At 35.4% G+C, this 21,297-nt stretch overlaps 1 protein-coding gene and 1 non-coding gene across 2 annotated transcripts; both read left to right on the forward strand.

The window, feature by feature from the left end:
- The first annotated feature begins 4,862 nt into the window (after positions 1-4,862).
- LOC148554814 (small nucleolar RNA R71) lies at positions 4,863-4,966 on the forward strand. The gene has a single exon (XR_015887673.1). It is a non-coding gene; the product is annotated as a small nucleolar RNA R71 (small nucleolar RNA).
- Positions 4,967-10,791: 5,825 nt separating this feature from the next.
- Positions 10,792-11,432, forward strand: LOC107646619 (uncharacterized). Its single transcript, XM_016350794.1, has 2 exons — positions 10,792-10,878; positions 10,920-11,432. Exons 1-2 carry the CDS (start codon positions 10,792-10,794, stop codon positions 11,430-11,432), a joined length of 600 nt encoding a protein of 199 aa, XP_016206280.1.
- Positions 11,433-21,297: the final 9,865 nt, after the last annotated feature.

Genomic DNA, 21,297 nt, shown 5'->3' on the forward strand with positions numbered 1-21,297 from the left:
AAAGAAGAGAATATACTATAAATTCCAAACTATCAATGAAACATAGCTTCAATCATATGAGCGGGACTTATAGCTTTTTGCCTCTTGAATAGTTTTGGCATCTCACTTTATCCATTGAGGTTCAGAATGATTGGCATCTATAGGAACTCAGAGTTCAGATAGTGTTATTGACTCTCCTAGTTCAGTATGATGATTCTTGAACACAGCTTCTTTATGAGTCTTGGCCGTGGCCCTAAGCACTTTGTTTTCCAGTATTACCACCGGATACATAAATGCCACAGACACATAATTGGGTGAACCTTTTCAGATTGTGACTCAGCTTTGCTAAAGTCCCCAATTAGAGGTGTCCAGGGTTCTTAAGCACACTCTTCTTTTACTTTGGACCTTGACTTTAACCGCTCAGTCTCAAGTTTTCACTTGACACCTACACGCCACAAGCACATGGTTAGGGACAGCTTGGTTTAGCCGCTTAGACCAGGATTTTATTCCTTTAGGCCCTCCTATCCACTGATGCTCAAAGCCTTGGGATCCTTTTTATTTGCCCTTGCCTTTTGGTTTTAAGGGTTATTGGCTTTTTCTGCTTGCTTTTTCTTTTTCTTTTTTTTTTTGCCTATTTTTTTCTTTTTTTTTTCTTTTTTTTTTTCTGCAAGCTTTGTTCTTTGCTGCTTTTTCTTGCTTCAAGAATCATTTTTATGATTTTTCAGATTATCAAATAACATGTCTCCTAGTCATCATTCTTTCAAGAGCCAACATATTTAACATTCTTAAACAACAACTTCAAAAGACATATGCACTGTTCAAGCATACATTCAGAAAACAAGAAGCATTGTCACCACATCAATATAATTAAGCTAAGTTCAAGGATAAATTCGAAACTCATGTACTTCTTGTTCTTTTGAATTAAAACATTTTTCATTTAAGAGAGGTGATGGATTCATAGGACATTCATATCTTTAAGACAAAGTTACTAACTACTAATGATCATGTAGTGAAGACACAAACATAGATAGGCACATAACATAGAAAACGAAAAACAGAAGAAAGAAGAACAAGGAATGAATCCACCTTAGTGATGGTGGCGTTTCCTTCTTGAGGAACCAATGATGTCCTTGAGCTCTTCTATGTCTCTTCCTTGTCTTTGTTGCTCCTCCCTCATTGCTTTTTGATCTTCTCTTATTTCATGAAGCATGATGGAGTGCTCTTGATGTTCCACCCTTAGTTGTCCCATATTGGAACTCAATTCTCCTAGGGAGGTGTTGATTTGCTCCCAATAATTTTGTGGAGGAAAGTGCATTTGAGGCATCTCAGGGATCTCATGGAAATGAGCTTCTTGCGCCTCTTGAGCTCCATGACTGGGCTCTCTTGCTTGCTCCATCTTTTTCTTAGTGATGGGCTTGTCCTCTTTGATGAGGATATCTTCCTCTATGTCAATCCCAGCCGAATTGCATAGGTGGCAAATGAGGTGAGGGAAGGCTAACCTTGCCATGGTGGAGGACTTGTCAGCCACCTTATAGAGTTCTTGACGTGTAATCTCATGAACTTCCACCTCTTCTCCAATCATGATGCTATGGATCATGATGGCTCGGTCTATAGTAACTTCAGACCGGTTGCTAGTGGGAATGATTGAGCATTGAATAAACTCCAACCATCCTCTAGCAATAGGCTTGAGGTCCAATCTTCTTAGTTGAACCGGCTTGCCTTTGGAGTCAATCTTCCATTTCCTTCTACACATATGTCCATAAGGACTTGGTCCAACCTTTGATCAAAGTTGACTCTCCTTGTGTAGGGGCGTGCGTTCTCTTCCATGTATGGCAAGTTAAATGCCAACCTCACATTCTCCGGACTAAAATCTAAGTATTTCCCCCGAACCATTGTAACATAGTTCTTTGGATCCGGGTTCTTACTTTGATCATGGTTCTTGGTGATCCATGCATTGGCATAGAACTCTTGAACCATTAGGATGCCGACTTGTTGGATGGGATTTGTTAGAACTTCCCAACCTCTTCTTTGAATTTCATGTCGGATCTCCGGATACTCATTTCTTTTGAGTTTAAAAGGGACCTCAGGGATCACCTTTTTCTTGGCCACAACATCATAGAAGTGGTCTTGATGGGCTTTGGAGATGAACCTTTCCATCTTCCATGACTCGGATGTGGAAGCTTTTGTCTTCCCTTTCCCTCTTCTAGAGGATTCTCCGGTCTTAGATGCCATCAATGGTAATGGAAAAACAAAAAAGCTATGCTTTTACCACACCAAACTTAGAATATTGCTCGCCCTCGAGCAATAAACAAAAGAATAGAAGAAGAAGAAGAAGAACTAAGGAGAGGGAGAGGGAGATGTGGTTTCGGCTAAGGAGAGTGTAGAGGGGTGTGTTGTGTGAATTTGGTGAAGAATGGAGGTCTTTATATAGGGAAGGGAGGGGGGGGTTAAGGTTCGGCCATATGGGTGGGTTTGGGTGGGAAATTGGTTTTGAATTTTGAAGGTAGGTGGAGTTTATGAGGTAGGTTTATGGGGAAGAGTGGATGGATGTGAGTGGTGAAGAGGTGATGGGGAAGAGAGTTTGAGGTGATTGGTGAGGGGTTTTTAGGGAAGAGTGTTTATGGGGTTGTGTGAAAGAGAGTGGTGAGAAGAAGTGAGTGGAGGTAGGTGGGGATCCTGTGGGGTCCACAGATCCTGAGTGGATCCTGTGGGGTCCACAGATCCTAAGATGATCCTGTGGGGTCCACAGATCCTGAGGTGTTCAAGGATTTACATCCCTGCACCCATTAGGCATGTAAAAATGCCTTTGTACCCAACTCTGGGCGTTCAGCGCCAGGTTGGTGGCCATTTTGGGCGTTCAACGCCCATTTGTGTGCCATTTCTGGCGTTGAACGCCAGAACCATGCCTGTTCTGGCGTTCAGCGCCCAGAAGCTGCCCATTTTGGGCGTTCAGCGCCAGAACCATGCTTTGTTCTGGCGCTGAACGCCAGACAGATGCTCCTCCAGGGTGTAATTTTTCTTCTGCTGTTTTTGATTCCGTTTTCAATTTTTATATTTATTTTGTGACTCCACATGATCATGAACCTAAGAAAACATGAAAAACAATAAAAATAAGAATTAGATAAACATTGGGTTGCCTCCCAACAAGCGCTTCTTTAATGTCAATAGCTTGACAGTGGGCTCTCATGGAGCCTCACAGATGTGCAGAGCTTTGTTGAGACTCTCCAACACCAAACTTAGAGTTTGGATATGGGAGTTCAACACCAAACTTAGAGTTTGGTTGTGGCCTCCCAACACCAAACTTAGAGTTTGACTGTGGGGGCTCTGGTTGACTCTGCTTTGAGAGAAGCTTTTCAAGCTTCCTCTCCATGGTTGCAGAGGGAGATCCTTGAGTTTTGAATACAAGGGAGTTCTCATTCCATTGAAGGACTATTTCACCTCTGTCAACATCAATCACAGCTCTTGCTGTGGCCAGGAAAGGTCTTCCTAGGATGATGGATTCATCCTCTTCCTTTCCAGTATCTAGGACTATGAAATCAGCAGGGATGTAAAGGCCCTCAACCTTTACTAAAACGTCCTCTACTTGTCCATATGCCTATTTTCTTGAGCTGTCTGCCATCTCTAATGAGATTTTAGCAGCTTGCACCCCATAGATTCCCAGTTTCTCTATTACAGAGAGGGGCATGAGGTTTATTCCTGAACCAAGGTCACACAGAGCCTTAAAGATCATGGTGCCTATGGTGCAGGGTATTATGAACTTTCCAGGATCCTGTCTCTTCTGAGGCAATGTCAGTTGATCCAGATCACTTAGTTCATTGATGAACAAGGGAGGTTCAACTTCCCAAGTATCAATGCCAAATAATTTGGCATTCAGCTTCATGATTGCACCAAGAAACTTGGCAGTTTGCTCTTCAGTGACATCCTCATTCCCTTCAGAAGAGGAATACTCATCAGAGCTCATGAAGGGCATAAGGAGGTTCAATGGAATCTCTATGGTCTCTAGATGAGCCTCAGAGTCCTTTGGTTCCTCAGAGGGAAGCTCCTTATTGGTCACTGGACGTCCCAGGAGGTCTTCCTCCTTGGGATTCACGTCCTCTCCTCTCCTCACAGGTTCGGCCATGGCACTTATGTCAATGGCCTTGCACTCTCCTTTTGGGTTCTCTTCTGTATTGCTTGGGAGAGTACTAGGAGGGATTTCAGTGATCCTTTTACTCAGCTGGCCCACTTGTGCTTCCAGATTTCTAATGGAAGACCTTGTTTCATTCATGAAACTTACAGTGGCCTTAGATAGATCAGAGACTAGATTTGCTAAATTAGAAGCATTTTGTACAGAGTTCTCTGTCTGTTGCTGAGTGGATGATGGAAAAGGTTTATTATTGTTAAACCTGTTTCTTCCACCATTATTAAAGCCTTGTTGGGGCTTTTGATCCTTCCATGAGAAATTTGGATGATTTCTCCATGTTGAGTTATAGGTGTTTCCATAAGGTTCACCTAAGTAATTTACCTCTGCTATTGCAGGGTTCTCAGGATCATAGGCTTCTTCTTCAGAAGAAGCTTCTTGAGTACTGTTGGATGCAGCTTGCATTCCATGCAGACTCTGAGAAATCATATTGACTTGCTGAGTCAATATTTTATTCTGAGCCAATATGGCATTCAGAGTATCAACTTCAAGAACTCCCTTCTTCATAGGCGTCCCATTACTCACAGGATTCCTTTCAGAAGTGTACATGAACTGGTTATTAGCAACCATGTCAATGAGTTCTTGAGCTTCTGCAGGCGTTTTCTTTAGGTGAATGGATCCACCTGCAGAAGTGTCCAGTGACATCTTTGATAGCTCAGATAAACCATCATAGAATATATCCAGGATGGTCCATTCTGAGAGCATGTCAGAAGGACACTTTTTGGTCAACTGTTTGTATCTTTCCCAAGCTTCATAGAGGGATTCACCTTCTTTCTGTCTGAAGGTTTGAACATCAGCTCTAAGCTTGCTCAGCTTTTGAGGAGGAAAGTACTTGGCTAAGAAAGCCGTGACCAGCTTATCCCAAGAGTTCAGGCTGTCTTTAGGTTGAGAATCCAACCATAATCTAGCTCTGTCTCTTACAGCAAAAGGGAAAAGCATGAGCCTGTAGACTTCAGGATCTACTCCATTAGTCTTAACAGTATCACATATCTACAAGAATTCAGTTAAGAACTGAAAAGGATCTTCAGATGGAAGTCCATGAAACTTGCAGTTCTGCTGCATCAGAGAAACTAATTGAGGTTTCAGCTCAAAGTTGTTTGCTCCAATGGCAGGAATGGAGATGCTTCTTCCATGTAAATTGGAATTAGGTGCAGTAAAGTCACCAAGCATCCTCCTTGCATTATTATTATTTTCGGCTGCCATCTCCTCTGCCTGTTCGAAAATTTCTGAAAGGTTATCTCTGGATTGTTGTATTTTAGCTTCTCTTAATTTTTTCTTCAGAGTCCTTTCAGGTTCTGGATCTGCTTCCACAAGAATGTTCTTATCCTTGCTCCTGCTCATATGACAAGGAAGAATGGCCAGAAAAATGATAATAATAATAATAGAGATCCTTTATACCACAGTATAGGGATCCCTTTGTGAGTGGAAGAGAAGTGGGAGACAAAGAATGTGAAGTAAAGGAAGAAATGCAACTGTACGAATGGAAGAGATGTGAGATGAGATGTTAGGATATGAATGAATAAATAGAATAGGATGGGGGAGGGATAATTTTCGAAAATTATTTTGAAAAAGAGTTAGTGATTTTTGAAAATAGTTTTTTTTTTTTCGAAAAATTTTTTGAAATCAAAAATAAAAATTAAAAATAATTAGTTAATTAAAAAGAAATTTTGAAAAAGGGGAAAGATATTTTCGAAAATAGAGAGAGAGAGAGTTAGTTAGGTAGTTTTGAAAAAGTTAAGAAACAAACAAAAAGTTAGTTAGTTAGTTGAAACAAATTTTGAAAAAGATAAGAAGTTAGGAAGTTAGAAAAGATATTTTGAAAAGATATTTTTGAAAAAAGATAAGATAAGAAGATATTTTTGAAAAGATATGATTGAAGTTAGTTTTGAAAAAGATTTGATTTTTAAAATCTCAATTAATGACTTGATTCATAAGAAATCACAAGATATGATTCTAGAACTTAAAGTTTGAATCTTTCTTAACAAGCAAGTAACAAACTTCAAATTTTTGAATCAAAACATTAATTGATTATGTTATTTTCGAAAATTTGTGATAAAAATAAGAAAAAGATTTTTGAAAAATATTTTTTTGGAATTTTCGAAAATAACTAATAATTTTGAAAAAGATTTGATTTTTGAAAAAGATTTTGAAAAAGATAAGATTTTCAAATTGAAAATTTGATTTGACTCATAAGAAACAACTTGATTTTAAAAATTTTTGAAAAAGTCAATCCAAATTTTCGAATTTGAGGAGAGAAAAAGGGAAAGATATTTTTTTTTATTTTTGAATTTTTATGAAAAACATGAAAATTATGCAATGCATGAAATTTTTTAGATCAAAACAATGAATGCATGCAAGAATGCTATGAATGTCAAGATGAACACCAAGAACACTTTAAATGTCATGATGAACATCAAGACACAATTTTGAAAAATCTTTAATGCAAAGAAAACATGCAAGACACCAAACTTAGAATTCTTTAATGCTTAGACACTAAGAATTCAAGAATGCATATGATAAACATGAAAAGACACAAAACAAAAAATCATTAAGATCAAACAAGAAGACTTACCAAGAACAACTTGAAGATCATGAAGAACACTATGAATGCATGCAATTTTCGAAAAATGCAAGATGCATATGCAATTGACACCAAACTTATAATATGACTCAAGACTCAAACAAGAAACAGAAAATATTTTTGATTTTTATGATTTTCTAATTTTTTTTGGATTTTTTCGAAAATTATTATGAAAAAGAAAAATAAGGATTCCAAAAATTTTAATATGAATTCCAGGAATCTTGCCATGTTAGTCTAAAGCTTCAGTCCAGGAATTAGACATGGCTCACTAGCCAGCCAAGCTTTCAATGAAAGCTCCAGTCCAAAACACTAGACATGGCCAATGGCCAGCCAAGCTTCAGCAGGTGATCAGAAACAGTAGCAGGTGGATTAACTCCAACTAGCTTGCTCTTGATAACAAATTGCTGCCTCAGTCCAAATGAATTTAGACATGGCTTTACAGCCAGCCAGGCTGCAACATATAATTACATGGGGTGGAGTGATTAGTTGAATACCAATCCCAAAGTAGTTTGGGTATGGCTTTACAGCCAGATATGATTCAACATATTTCATGAAACACTAGAATTCATTCTTAAAATTTTGAAGCCATAGAATAATTTATTTTTGAAAACATTTTTATTTTTTTTTTCGAAAACAGATGAGAAAATTTTAGAAATTTTTTTTGAAAAATTTTTGAAAATAAAATAAAAAGAAAATTACCTAATCTGAGCAACAAGATGAACCGTCAGTTGTCCAAACTCAAACAATCCCCGGCAACGGCGCCAAAAACTTGGTGCACGAAATTGTGATCTCCAGGCTCGAACAAATCCTGGTAATGGATCCAAAGCTTGATGCTCTGATCTTAATTCATAATTTGTCACAACTTCGATACAACTAACCAGCAAGTGCACTGGGTCGTCCAAGTAATACCTTACGTGAGTAAGGGTCGAATCCCACGGAGATTGTTGGTATGAAGCAAGCTATGGTCACCTTGCAAATCTCAGTCAGGTAGATATAAAGTGATAAGGGTGTTTTCGAATAATAAATAAAAGAAGGGATAGAAATACTTATGTAATTCATTGATAGGAATTTCAGATAAGCGAATGGAGATGCTTTTCGTTCCTCTGAACCTCTGCTTTCCTGCTATCTTCATCCAATCAGTCTCACTCCTTTCCATGGCTGGCTTTATGTGATACATCACCACTGTCAATGGCTACTTTCGGTCATCTCACGGGAAAATGATCCAATGCCCTGTCACGGCACGGCTAATCGTCTGGAGGCATCACCCTTGCCAATGGCTTCATCTTATCCTCTCAGTGAATAATATGCTCACGCACCCTGTCACGGCACGGCTATTCATCTGTCGGTTCTCGATCATGCTGGAATAGGATTTACTATCCTTTTGCGTCTGTCACTAACGCCCTACAATCGCGAGTTAGGAGCTCGTCACAGTCATTCAATCATTGAATCCTACTCGGAATACCACGGACAAGGTTTAGACTTTCCGGATTCTCTTGAATGCCGCCATCATTCTAGCTTACGCTACGAAGATTCTGGTTAGGAGATCTAAGAGATATTCATTCTAGCTTAATTCATGTAGAACAGAAGTGTTTGTCAGGCACGCGTTCATAGGGGAGAAGGATGATGAGCGTCACACATAATCATCACCTTCATCACGTTCTTGGGTGCGAATGGATATCTTAGAAGAGAAATAAGAAGAATTGAATAGAAAACAGTAGTACTTTGCATTAATCTTTGAGGAACAGCAGAGCTCCACACCTTAATCTATGGAGTGTAGAAACTCTACCGTTGAAAATACATAAGTAAAGGTCCAGGCATGGCCGTGTGGCCAGCCCCTATGGTCTAAGAACAATGCGTTCAAAGATGCCTAATACAATAGTAAGAGGTCCTATTTATAATAAACTAGTCACTAGGGTTTACATGAGTAAGTAATTGATGCATAAATCCACTTCCTGGGCCCACTTGGTGTGTGTTTGGGCTGAGCCTGAGTGTTGCACGTGCAGAGGCCATTTGTGGAGTTGAACGCCAGTTTCTGTGCCAGTTTGGGCGTTCAACTCTGGTTTTGGATCCTTTTCTGGCGCTGGACGCCAGATTTGGGCAGAAGGCTGGCGTTGAACGCCAGTTTACATCGTCAATTCTTGGCCAAAGTATGGACTATTATATATTGCTGGAAATCCCTGGATGTCTACTTTCTAACGCAATTGGAAGCGCGCCATTTCGAGTTCTGTAGCTCCAGAAAATCCACTTTGAGTGCAGGGAGGTCAGAATCCAACAGCATCAGCAGTCCTTTTTCAACCTCTGAATCTGATTTCTGCTCAAGTCCCTCAATTTCAGCCAGAAAATACCTGAAATCACAGAAAAACACACAAACTCATAGTAAAGTCCAAAAATGTGAATTTAACATAAAAACTAATGAAAACATCCCTAAAAGTAACTAGATTCTACTAAAAACATACTAAAAACAATGCCAAAAAGCGTATAAATTATCCGCTCATCAGCCACGTGGTGAGTAAGCAGGGAATAGCAGTAGATCCTGCTAAAGTTGAAGCAATGATGAATTGGGAGCGACCAACTTCAGTGACAGAGATCAGGAGTTTCGTAGGTTTGGCGGGTTATTATCGGAGGTTCATTAAAGGGTTTTCACAGCTCGCTTTGCCTTTAACCAAGCTGACTAGGAAGGACGTACCTTTTGTGTGGACTCCTGAGTGCGAGGAGAGTTTTCTTGCATTGAAGCAGAGATTGACTACCGCACCCATGTTGGTGTTGCCTGAGCCGAGTGAACCATTCGAAGTATACTGCAATGTATCACTGAAGGGTTTATAGTGCGTGCTGATGCAGCACCGTAAGGTCGTAGCATATACCTCACGTCAGTTAAAGCCACATGAAATGAATTATCCAACTCACGACTTGGAGCTTGCTGCCATTGTTTTTGCTTTGAAGATTTGGAGGCATTATCTCTATGGTGTCAGGTTTCAAGTTTTCTCATACCATAAGAGTTTGAAGTACCTCTTTGAGCAGAAAGAGTTGAATATGCGTCAGAGAAGATGGATAGAGCTTCTGAAAGACTATGACTTTGAGTTGAACTACCATCCTGGAAAGGCGAATGTTGTGGCGGATGCCTTGAGTCGGAAGTCTCTATGCGCTGCTTGGATGATGCTGCGAGAGGAAGAGTTACTAAAAGCACTCCAAGGGTTGAAACTGGGAATCAGAGAAGAGTTTGGGACTCTGTGCTTAAGTCAGCTACAGATTTCAAGTGATTTCAAAGCTGAACTTCTAAAGGTTCATCAGAATGACAAAGAATTGTATAAGATTTTACCGGCGATTGAGCAAGACAAACGGTGGAGAGTGTCAGAAGATAAGAATAGTTTATGGAGGTTCAAGGACCGGATTATTGTACCAGATGTTGGGGATTTGCGACAAAGCATATTGAAGGAAGCTCATAAGAGCGGAATCTCAATCCATCCGAGAAGCACCAAGATGTATCAAGATCTGAAGACGATGTTCTAGTGGCCAGGAATGAAAAATGATGTGGCGTCGCACGTTTCCAAGTGTCTAACTTGGCAGAAAGTTAAAATTGAATATCAGAGACCATCAAGAATCCTTCAACCTTTGGAGATTCCACAGTGGAAATGGGAGAGCATTGCAATGGACTTCATGTTGGGTTTACCTAGAACTCGAACAGGTTGTGATGCCATTTGGGTAGTTGTGGATCAACTGACTAAGCCGTCTCACTTTCTTCCCATTCGGATAAGTTGCACAATGGAGGAGTTAGCGCGGCTATACATTAAGGAAATTGTGAGGCTACAAGGTGTACCTTTCACCATTGTATCCGACAGAGATCCTCGATTCACCTCAAGGTTCTGGGAAGTCTTTCAGCGAGCATTTAGCACTCAATTGAGCCTAAGTACTGCATATAACCCTCAGACGGATGGCTAATCAGAAAGAACAATCCAGACTTTGGAAGACACGCTGAAAGCTTGTGTTTTGGACCAACTGGCGAGTTAGGATTGGTATATGCCCCTAGTGGAGTTTGCTTATAACAACAGTTACCATGCAAGCATTGGAATGGCTCCGTATGAAGCTTTGTACGGTAGAAAATGTCAATCTCCACTATGCTGGTATGAAGCGGGAGAAAGAAGTTTGCTAGGGTCTGAAATGATAGCTGAAACCACTGAGTAGATAAAGAAGATCCGTGGCCGAATGCTTATAACTCAAAGCCGTCAGAAGAGCTCTGCTGATCAAAGGTGGAAGCCTTTGGAGTTTGAAGAAGGAGAACACGTCTTCCAGAAAGTTACTCCAACCACCAGAATAGGAAGATCCATTAAGACTAAAAAGCTAAATCCCCGTTACATTGGACCGTTTGAGATCCTGAAGAGAATTGGACCAGTGGCGTATAGGATCGCTTTACAACCACATCTTTCGAACTTGCATGACGTATTTCATGTATCGCAGCTTCGTAAATACACTTTTGATCCAAGTCATGTCCTGGAACCAGAATCAGTTCAAGTAAGGGAAGATCTGACGCTTCTAGTAACTCCAGTCAGGATTGATGACACCAGCATCAAACGTTTATGCGGAAAAGAAGTTTTTTTGGTGAAAGTAGCTTGGAGTCGGGCTGGTATCGAAGAGCATACCTGGGAGCTTGAATCAGATATGCAGAAGGACTACCCACACCTCTTTTTAGGTAACTAACTCTGAATTTTGAGGACAAAATTCTTAATTGAGTGGGTAGGATGTAAACCCCGCTAAAATTAGTAAATAATTCATTAATAAATTGAATTTTAATTAGAAAAATTAAAAATGTAAATCTAATATTAAAATAGGATAGAGCTCTTCAAAACGAGAATTTTGACACTAATTTCGAAGAATTTGGCCTAAGATTGGGCTGACCGGTTGAACCGGGCCCAAATTAGGCCCGTGGGCCCAACCAGACCCAACACTTAAATGAGTTCAGCTCATCACTTCCCTTCCATTCCTCATTTCATTCCAGCAGCCATGGGAGGAGGAAGGTGAAGGCCAAAAACCTAACTTCCACTTTCATCCACCATAACTTCTTTTTCCGAGCTCCAATCGCCGCATCGTTTGCGGCTACGCGTCCAGCGCGTCGAGCTCTACAATTCTATTAGAACAATTTTTTTGGTAAGTCACTCTAACACTCCAGCCTCTCCTTTCCCCCAATTTTTGAAAAATTATGTAGTGGTGTTGAATTTCTTTACTTTTTGATGTATTAGGATCCAATTAGCTTAAGAAAAATGTTCACTCTTTCTTATACAAAGCTTGGGTAAGGTGAGAAAACCATAACTCTATCTAATTTTTGAATTTGTGCAATAGATATTGAGTTTGGGTATATATGTGTTGTATATTTGTATTAGGTAGTGTGTATGTAATTGAAACTTGAAATTGTGGACATTGGAGGCCTTGGATTGGTGTCAATTCTTGGTGATTTTGTGAATTGTGGAGCTGTTTGTGTGTGCCTTAAATGTTGCCTTGAACCAAATGTGGAAATCGGCTAAGGTATGGTTTAGGTTTTGTGTATTTAATATATAATGCTCTGTGAAAACTTAGGCTAGACGACCCTAGGATAAGTTGAAATGTGTAAATATGTTAAAGTTTAGTAACTTTGATGGAATTATTAAATGATATTGAGAATGAGTAGTGATTGATGATTTTGTTGAAAGTGTGGTGTTGGTGTTAGATGATGAATTCAATTGAGTTTGATGGAAGGTTAATTAGTGTACTTGATATAAATTAGCAATTCTTAATGTAAATGTTGAGCCATTCATGACAGTGGGGTGAAGTATTTATTGTTGGTGATTGTTGAATAAAAGGATTAAATGTATATGTTAGTATGTGTGACATGGGAACTATATATATATGAGTATAATTGTCATTGATTTTGGTTGAGGATTTATGAAAATGTATGTGTATATGCAGATAGTTATTGAATAGTTGAGTGTATTGGGTGTGGTGTGTTGTAAAATGAATGGGAGATGTGGAGTTAAGTTTTGGTAATGCTTGGTTGTGAAATGTTTAGTATGAAATGAGGTTTTGGTAAAAATAGGGGTTTGGTGATCTTTGGAAAAAACTAATTTTTTATGAACTTCGGTGATTCTTAACTCGAATCTCAAATTTTGGATGAACATGAGATTCGTTTCAAATCAAAGAGGGTTTTATAAGCTTGAGAATAGTATAAATTTTGTGGAAAACCTAATTCTGTAGAGAAAGTTATGGACGTCAAAAATCTTGTGCAAAAAACTGAAATTTTTTTAAGTATAGCAGAATCAAGATTTCTGGTGTGTGCATACGCACACTGATGTGCGTACGTACCCAGCAGTAGCAACAATTTCATTTGTGCGTACGCACGACTTTGTGCGCACAAACACACAAGGGTATGCATACTGTTGGTAGTGCTCGCACATGTGAGGCGCACGCACACTAAATAGTTCCTGGCCGGTGTGCACACACACACATTAGTGCGTACGCACACACTCTGCTTTTCACAAATTGTGCGCATGCACACTTATGTGCGTCCGCACACACTCTATTTTTCTGCACCTGTATTTTGTGAATTAAGCATGGTTTTGAACCGTTAAAACCTCTATTTTTATCCTTTTAACCCTAGATGTTATTAGTAAGCTTAGTAACTAGTTGAAGCTAGGAAATTGAAGTAACTTGGGGATGAAGAAAAGGGTAAACATGGTGAATTATAAGAGAATGATGTGAAAGCTAAATGAATACATGTTGTTATGGCTAAGATGAATGATTATATGATGAATGTGAATGGTTTGAATATTATGCGGCTTATGAATTTAATGATATCTGAGATACAAGTTTTCCTGGGTAACAGAACCGTGGCTTGCCACCGCGTGTTCCAAGTTGAAACTTGATACTCTGTTGACCTTACGTCGTAAGGGTGATCAGGAATCTATAAATTCACGGGAATGCATATCCCCCATTGAGTGAGATATAAATGAATGAATGAATATATGAATTACGAATGAATGAGAAAATCTATGCATAGACTCATGGGGATGCGCGACGATGGACAGTCTAAGGGTTTTGGACTTGTCGAGTTGGCTGGATAACCGACAGATGAGCCTCATCAGCCATAGGACAGGCATACATCATGTGCATTCTGTTTGTCTTGTCTGCTATGCATTACTTGGGATTACCTAACTGAACATATACTCTGCTAATTGCTGTATTTGCTACCTGCACTACCTATTTTCTACTTGTGCTTGAAAGTGTTTGGTTGTTTGTCTTTGCTAAATCATTGGTGATGGAGGAGCGGAGGAAGGATGGGACAGGTTGGTGATAACGTTAGGTTTAAGTAAGTAAGTTTGGAATTCCTTAGAATACCTACCCTTGTTATGGCTTCTGCTTAGAGTTTAAGTTTTATGATTGAGTGTTGGCGTTTTAGGATTGCCTCTGGCATTCGCAGGACCTTATATATTATATGGGTGGCACCTTTACCATGCTGAGAACCTCCGGTTCTTACCCCATACTGTGTTGTTATTTTCAGATGCAGGTCGAGAGGCTCCTCGCTAGGTGTCTGGATTCTTAAAGAGGAGCGGTCCCTGGGTTCTTTTGATTATCAATTTATGTACATATATGCTTAGCTTTCTCTCCAAGAAACTTATTTATTTTGTCCCTCTTAGAGGTTTAAGGAGAGTTAAGGCTTTATTTCTGTATTTTGGGTATTTTGGGATACTTGTATATGTATGTAAATATTCTCCAGCCAGCCTTGGCTTCGCAGGCTGAGTCAGGAGCTAGTTATGCTGTATTCTTGGCTATCTATCCACTCTTTCGCTTATTCATATCTATGATATTTAGGTTTCTTAGCACGCAAGTAATTCTGTTTCTTGAGCATTGCGCTTTTTATTTTGCGATTTTGCTTTACCTATTTTTCAAGGCTCCTAGTATATTATATTTTTTCGCTATTATACGTATGTATTTTATGATTAGTGGTCCGTAACACCACACTACCTCTGTTCTACGGCTTAAGCGTAAAGCTCTGATGATATTTCTTCTTTTAGTTTTCAATCTTGCATATGTGATTGACTCAAAGACTACCAATTGCCGATGCCACCGAAAATTCCATACCGAAAGAGAAAGAAAAGATTGTTCAATTGAATATGAAACGTGATGAAGATACTTTTGCATGTCGATGTCATATTCTCAATACTTTATCCGACCGACTCTATGATCTCTATATGTCAATTCAATCACCATTGGAGATTTGGAAATCTTTGAAAGAAAAGTAAAATATTAAACGACAAGGGACAGTAAGTTTATTATGATAAAATATTTTGAATTTATTATGAATGATACTATGCTTGTTATCGATCAAATTTATGAATTAAAAATCTTTGTAAGTAGATTTTGTGATCTACAAGTAGTGATTCCTAAATCATTATAAGTTGCAGTAATTATTTCAAAATTGCCTTTATCATGGAATAGTTATAAAAAAAAGTTTTACATCTTGGTGAGGACTTCACAATTGAGAAATTACTAAGGCATATACATATAGAGGAGGAAACTCGAAAACGTGATGCTGTGTATCTCTCTGAAAGTTCTAAAGTGAATCATATTGGTGAAAACAAAACCAATAAGAAGAAAAGAAAGTTCTCAAAAGATTCAAATCAAGACAAGAAGAGATAAAGAGAGTGTTATCATTGTCACAAGAAAGGACATTACATCAAAGAATGTAGACTTCTGAAAAAGGAAGTTTCAAAGACCAACTTAGTGGAAGAGAAGGATCTAATAGCTATGGTTGTAGAAAAAGTACAAAATATGCATATTGCCATGGTTACAGAACTCAACATGGCAACACAAGGAAAATCACTTGAGTGGTGGTTAGATTCTGGAGCTACTGTTCACGTTTGTAATGATCGCAATCAATTCAAAACATATGAAGAAGTGAATAATAGAGAAGTCTTGATGGGCAATGACAACTCAGCCAAAGTTTGTGGTCAAAGAATTGTGCAATTGAATTTTATATCTGAAAAGAAATTAAATTTAACAAATGTACTTCATATTCCGGATTTGAAAAAAAAATTAGTTTCTACTAGTCTCTTGTGTAAGAAAGGATTTAAAGTTGTAATGGAATCTGATAAAATGATCTTGCTTAAGAATGATGAATTCATAAAAAAATGATATTGTACTGAAGGCATATTTAAACTTAATATTAATAAAGTGAATATTTTTTTGTGTGTTGTTGATTCTTGTGATTTATGGCATATTAGATTAGCACACTTAAATTACAAATCAATTGAATATATGCATAAAAATAACTATATTGATCTTAATAATAAGAATTTTAATAGAAAATGTGATATTTGCATACAATCCAAAATTACTAAGAAAATTTTTTCCTAAAGTTAAAAGGAATACAGATTTATTAGAATTGATTCATAGTGATATTTGTGAATTAAATGACAATATTACTAGAAGAGAAAAAATATATTTTATAACTTTTATTGATGATTGTTCTAGATTTACTTATGTATATTTATTTAGAAATAAAGATGAAACTTTTAAAATGTTTAAGAAATATAAATAGAAGTAAAAAATATGCATGATAAGAAAATAAAAGTCATTCGTAGTGATCGAGGTGGAGAATATTTTTTTTAATGAATTTGATAACTTTTGTGAATTACATGGTATTGTGCATGAATCTTCCTCTCCATGTACTCTGCAACAAAATGGTTTGGCAAAAAAAAAAAATCGTACTTTAGTGGATATGGTTAATTCAATGTTACTAAATGGAAAATTGCCTTACAATTTGTGGGGTGAATCATTATTGACATCATGTCATATCCATAATAGGATACCATCAACATATAGAAAAGTTTCTCCTTATAAAATTTGGAAAGGAAGAAAACCTAATTTGATCTATTTAAAAGTGTGAGGGTGTTTAACCTTTTATCGAGTTCCTGATCAAAAGAGAACCAAATTGGGGCCAAGAACCATAAAAGACACTTTCATAAGATATGCTCAAAATTCTAAAGCATATAGAATATTAGACTTAGTGTCTAATGAAGTTGTTGAATAAGAGAGGTATAATTTATTAAAAATAAATTTATCAATGATTCAACTTCTAGTTCAGAATATCCCCAAAATAATACTAACATTTCACAAGAAATAAATAATCAAAATAATAAACGTCTAGTGACAAAGAATTGATTGAACCAAGGAAGAGTTTGAGAGTGAGAAAAGAAAAGGACTTGAATTTAGATTTTATTTATTCTCAAACTATCACTTTTTTGGTAGAAGGAACTAAGAATTCTGTGACATACAAGATTCCTATTGTGATGAATATAGAGGGTGATACTCAAACGTTTAAAGAGGCTATGCCTTCAAGGGATTTCACTACCTTTTGGAAAGAAGTAACAAATGATGAAATTGACTCAATATTATCAAATAATAATTGGGTCTTGGTTGATTTACCTCAAATATCAAAGCCTATAGGATATAAGTAGGTATTTAGAAGAAAGTATAATACTGATGGTTCATTACAAACCTTTAAAATAAGGTTAGTGGCCAAGGAATTTAGACAATAAGAAGGTCTAGACTATTTTGATATCTATACACCTGTGGCAAGAATGACTTCTATTAGGACTCTTATGGCATTAGCATTCATTCATAAGCTTCATATACATCAAATAGATGTTAAAACGGTTTTTTTTTTTAAATGGAGATCTTAATGAAAAAATTTATATGGAGCAACCGGAAGGCTATGTGCTACTTGAAAATGAAAAGAAAGTTTACAAATTAATTAAGTCTTTGTATGGCCTAAAACAAGCGCCTAAACAATGGCATGAGAAGTTTGATTCAATGGTGTTATCAAATAGCTTCTCAAATAATAGTGCGGATAAATGTATTTACTCAAAATTTACTAAAAATTATGGAGTAATCATTTGTCTATATGTTGATGATATGTTAATCATCGAAACAAATTTAGAAGGAATTCGTATAACAAAGGAGTATCTAACTTCTAAATTCAAGATGAAGGTTTTGAATGAAACTGATACAATATTAAGCATAAAAGTGCATAAGAATGAAGTTGGCTTTATTTTAACTCAATCTCATTATATCAAAAGATATTAGAAAACTTTATCATCTCACAATTAAAGAATCCAATACACCCTATGATCATAATCTTAAATTAGAAGAAAACATGTGAAGACCTATAACACAATTAGAATATGCTAGTGCTATAAGAAGTTTAATATATGCAATGCATTGTACTATACCTGATATAGCATTTGCTGTGTGCAAATTATCAAGTTTCACATGAAAACCTAGAATCAACATTGAAAAGCTATAACAAGAGTTCTTGGTTACCTCAAGAAAACCATAAACTTTAGATTACATTATAGTGATTATCCCGCAATTTTAGAAGGTTATTTCGACATAAATTGGATTACAAATATTAGTGATAACAAATCCACTTCAAGATGGATTTTCACCATAGGTGGTGGAGTAATAAGTTGGGCCTCAAAAAACCAAATCTGTATTACACATTCTATTATGAAGGTTGAGTTGGTAGCGTTATCAGCTGCAGGTAAAGAAGCGAAATAGTTAAAAATTTTGTTATATGATATAAAGCTGTGGCCACAGCAGATGATAGCCATTTCAATCTTCTATGATAGTGAATCAACCATGTCTCGAGCATATAATAAAGTTTATAATGAAAAGTCTAGACATATAAGTTTGAGACATGAGTTTGTGAGGCAACTAATAGATGATAGTGTAATTACCATCACTTATGTAAGATTTCAAAGAAATTTAGCAGACTATTTGACTAAAGATTTGTCAAGGGATAAAATCAAAGAGACTACTGCTAAAATGGAATTAAAACCTATTATTGTTAAATGATGGGAACCCAACCTTATTCTAGTAGACTACTAGTTTCAAGGTTTAATGGATAATAACAAGTTATTTAGCAATTGAAGCACTAAGGTATATGATTTAGTGCTATTTATAATAAATTAGAAGTGTGAGTTAAAACTCTTAATGGAATGATAATATTATTTATCAAAAGATTCCACCTATATGAATATAGGAGTGGTGCCGCTCTAATCGAGAATTTTAGAGGTTTTATTCTCGTAAATATTCATAAAATCAGGATGAGCACAAGACCATATACGTGTTTAAAATTATCAACTCTTGAACTTGGAGGGTATAAGTAATGTGTGTAATTTTTGGTACTAGCATATGAAGTATGAGTTTAATCGATTAGACACCTATTACTTCGTTAGAACTTTAAAATTTACACTAAAAGAATGTTTAATCTTAATGACACATTTTTTATGCATATACTTGTATGGTATTTAAATTTTATAAACAGTGGAGAATTGAAAGGTATTTACAAATTTGATCAATTAATATTATTAATGTTATTGATATTATTATTAATATTAATAAACGGTTACTAATAGTTTAGTACCATTTGTCTAAAAAGACACAACCTTTTAAGAATTGTGTATGTTCAAAACATTATATTTATTGGCTAAAAGAACACAACTCTTTAAGAATTGGATATGTTCAAAATATTGTGTCTATTGGCAATTGCTACATGCAGTATGTATAAATAAGTTCTTATCCACTATTTTAAAAATAGAAGTACTAAGTGTATATTTTACTTAACTATTAAGAGATTTTTTTGTTCAAGAGAGTTGAGAATTTCTTACTATTGCTAATTAAAAAATTCTTAAATTTTATTGTATCTTGAAAGAGTATTGTCATTAACCCTATTAGAAATTAAATATAAAGATAAATATCTCTCTAAAAAAGATATAATCATGATTTGAAACCATCTCATATACCCAACCGTAATAAAATAACACGTAGGTTGTTCTATTATTAAAAGAGTAGAAAAATATGTCTTTTTTCTAATGTTTGAGATTAATTTTAATTTTGCAAAAGTTTTTATTTATTAAATTTTGTACCTAACGTTTCCATATCAATTTCATCTTTCCATCAAAAAATTAAATATGAATCATAATACTAATCAAGAAATGTTGAATTACCTTTATTTAGCCGACCAGTTGAATTTGTAGGTGGTTTAATTTATTTTTAATGTGTATTTATATTTTAATATATATTTTATATTAATGACTAATTTTAGTAACTAATTTTAATATACATATAGTATAATTGTTTAATTAAACTCACATCTATGTCACTTGAAAAGGAAAAATGAATTTTAATTTTTAAATAGGAGTAATCATAGGTATTTTGTTATTTAAATAAAATAAATAAATAATTTATTTAATTAAATATATTTAAAATAATAAAATTTTAAAAAATTATTTAAATAAATAATAATTAATTTATTTTATTTAAATAAAAAAGATAGTAACCATAATATAATAGTTTTTTTAAAAAAAAAGGCAAATGCATTTTTTTTTTGGTGACAAATGCATTTAATGCATTAGAATTTCCATAATTTTTATATGAAAAAGTATAGGTAAATAATTTTTAATTAATCAATTTTAAATAATTATAATTAATAATAATTAATTTTATATTTAAAAAAATAAAATTTAAATAATCACTAATTATTGATAATTAGATAATATAAAATGTAGTTTAAAAATCTTATTACCTTATTATTGATTAGATTTTTATTAGTTATCTAACGAAAATTACTTTCATATTCATAACAACTATATTAGATGTATATTAAAATTAACTACTAAATTAATTATTAATATAAAATATATATTAAAAATAAATTAAATTATCCATATATCTGCACAAAAATATATAATTGATTGATTTTAGTGTAAAAATAATATTTTTTATATTCTTACGTGGCTCTGTGCAGAGGGTGACAAACAGGGAAGCTCGCCCCTGTCTCGCTAAAAGTCTGCTATCTGGAGAGCTCGTCCGTCCCATCCTGCCTATACTGAGGCAATCCTGAATTCCTTTCTTGTCCCGCCTAACAGCAGACTGACAGGTTGACGGACCAAATCCGTCAAACTTTTTTTTATAAACCATTAAATATTAAATAATATATATAATTTTATAATTATTTTAATAAATTTATACTTTTAAAGACATAAAAAAATTATAATTTCTAAATTTATAAACATTAAAGTCTTTATATTATAAATATATAATAAACATAAGCATAAATCAAATTTTTTTAAACAAAATACTAAAATTAACATTGTCCAAAATAAAATAAACATTGACCAAAATATATAATTAAACATCTTTAAATTTATAATCAATCAAATATAAAACATAATCCAAAATATAATTTAAAATATATTCAATTATCATTTTTATCCTCTTATAGATTAATAAGATAAAAAAATTTATAAAAAAACAACCATAACAAAAAACACTTGATCCACCTGGAAAGCTTGTCTCCCTTTGATAAACTCCATCAAAATCTACGGATAAGGCTTGGTTTGGTATAATTTTTTGAAGAGGTATTTGTACTATTTAAAAACTCAAACTTTTTATTTTGTGTTTGGTAAATAAAAAAGATCATATGCTTGTGATTGTAGCTTTTAAAAGATCGGGGTACTTTTGAAAGTAC

This window comes from Arachis ipaensis, chromosome B6, assembly GCF_059453495.1.
Source record: "Arachis ipaensis isolate K30076 ecotype BB chromosome B6, ASM5945349v1, whole genome shotgun sequence".
NCBI classification, from domain to species: Eukaryota; Viridiplantae; Streptophyta; class Magnoliopsida; order Fabales; family Fabaceae; genus Arachis; species Arachis ipaensis.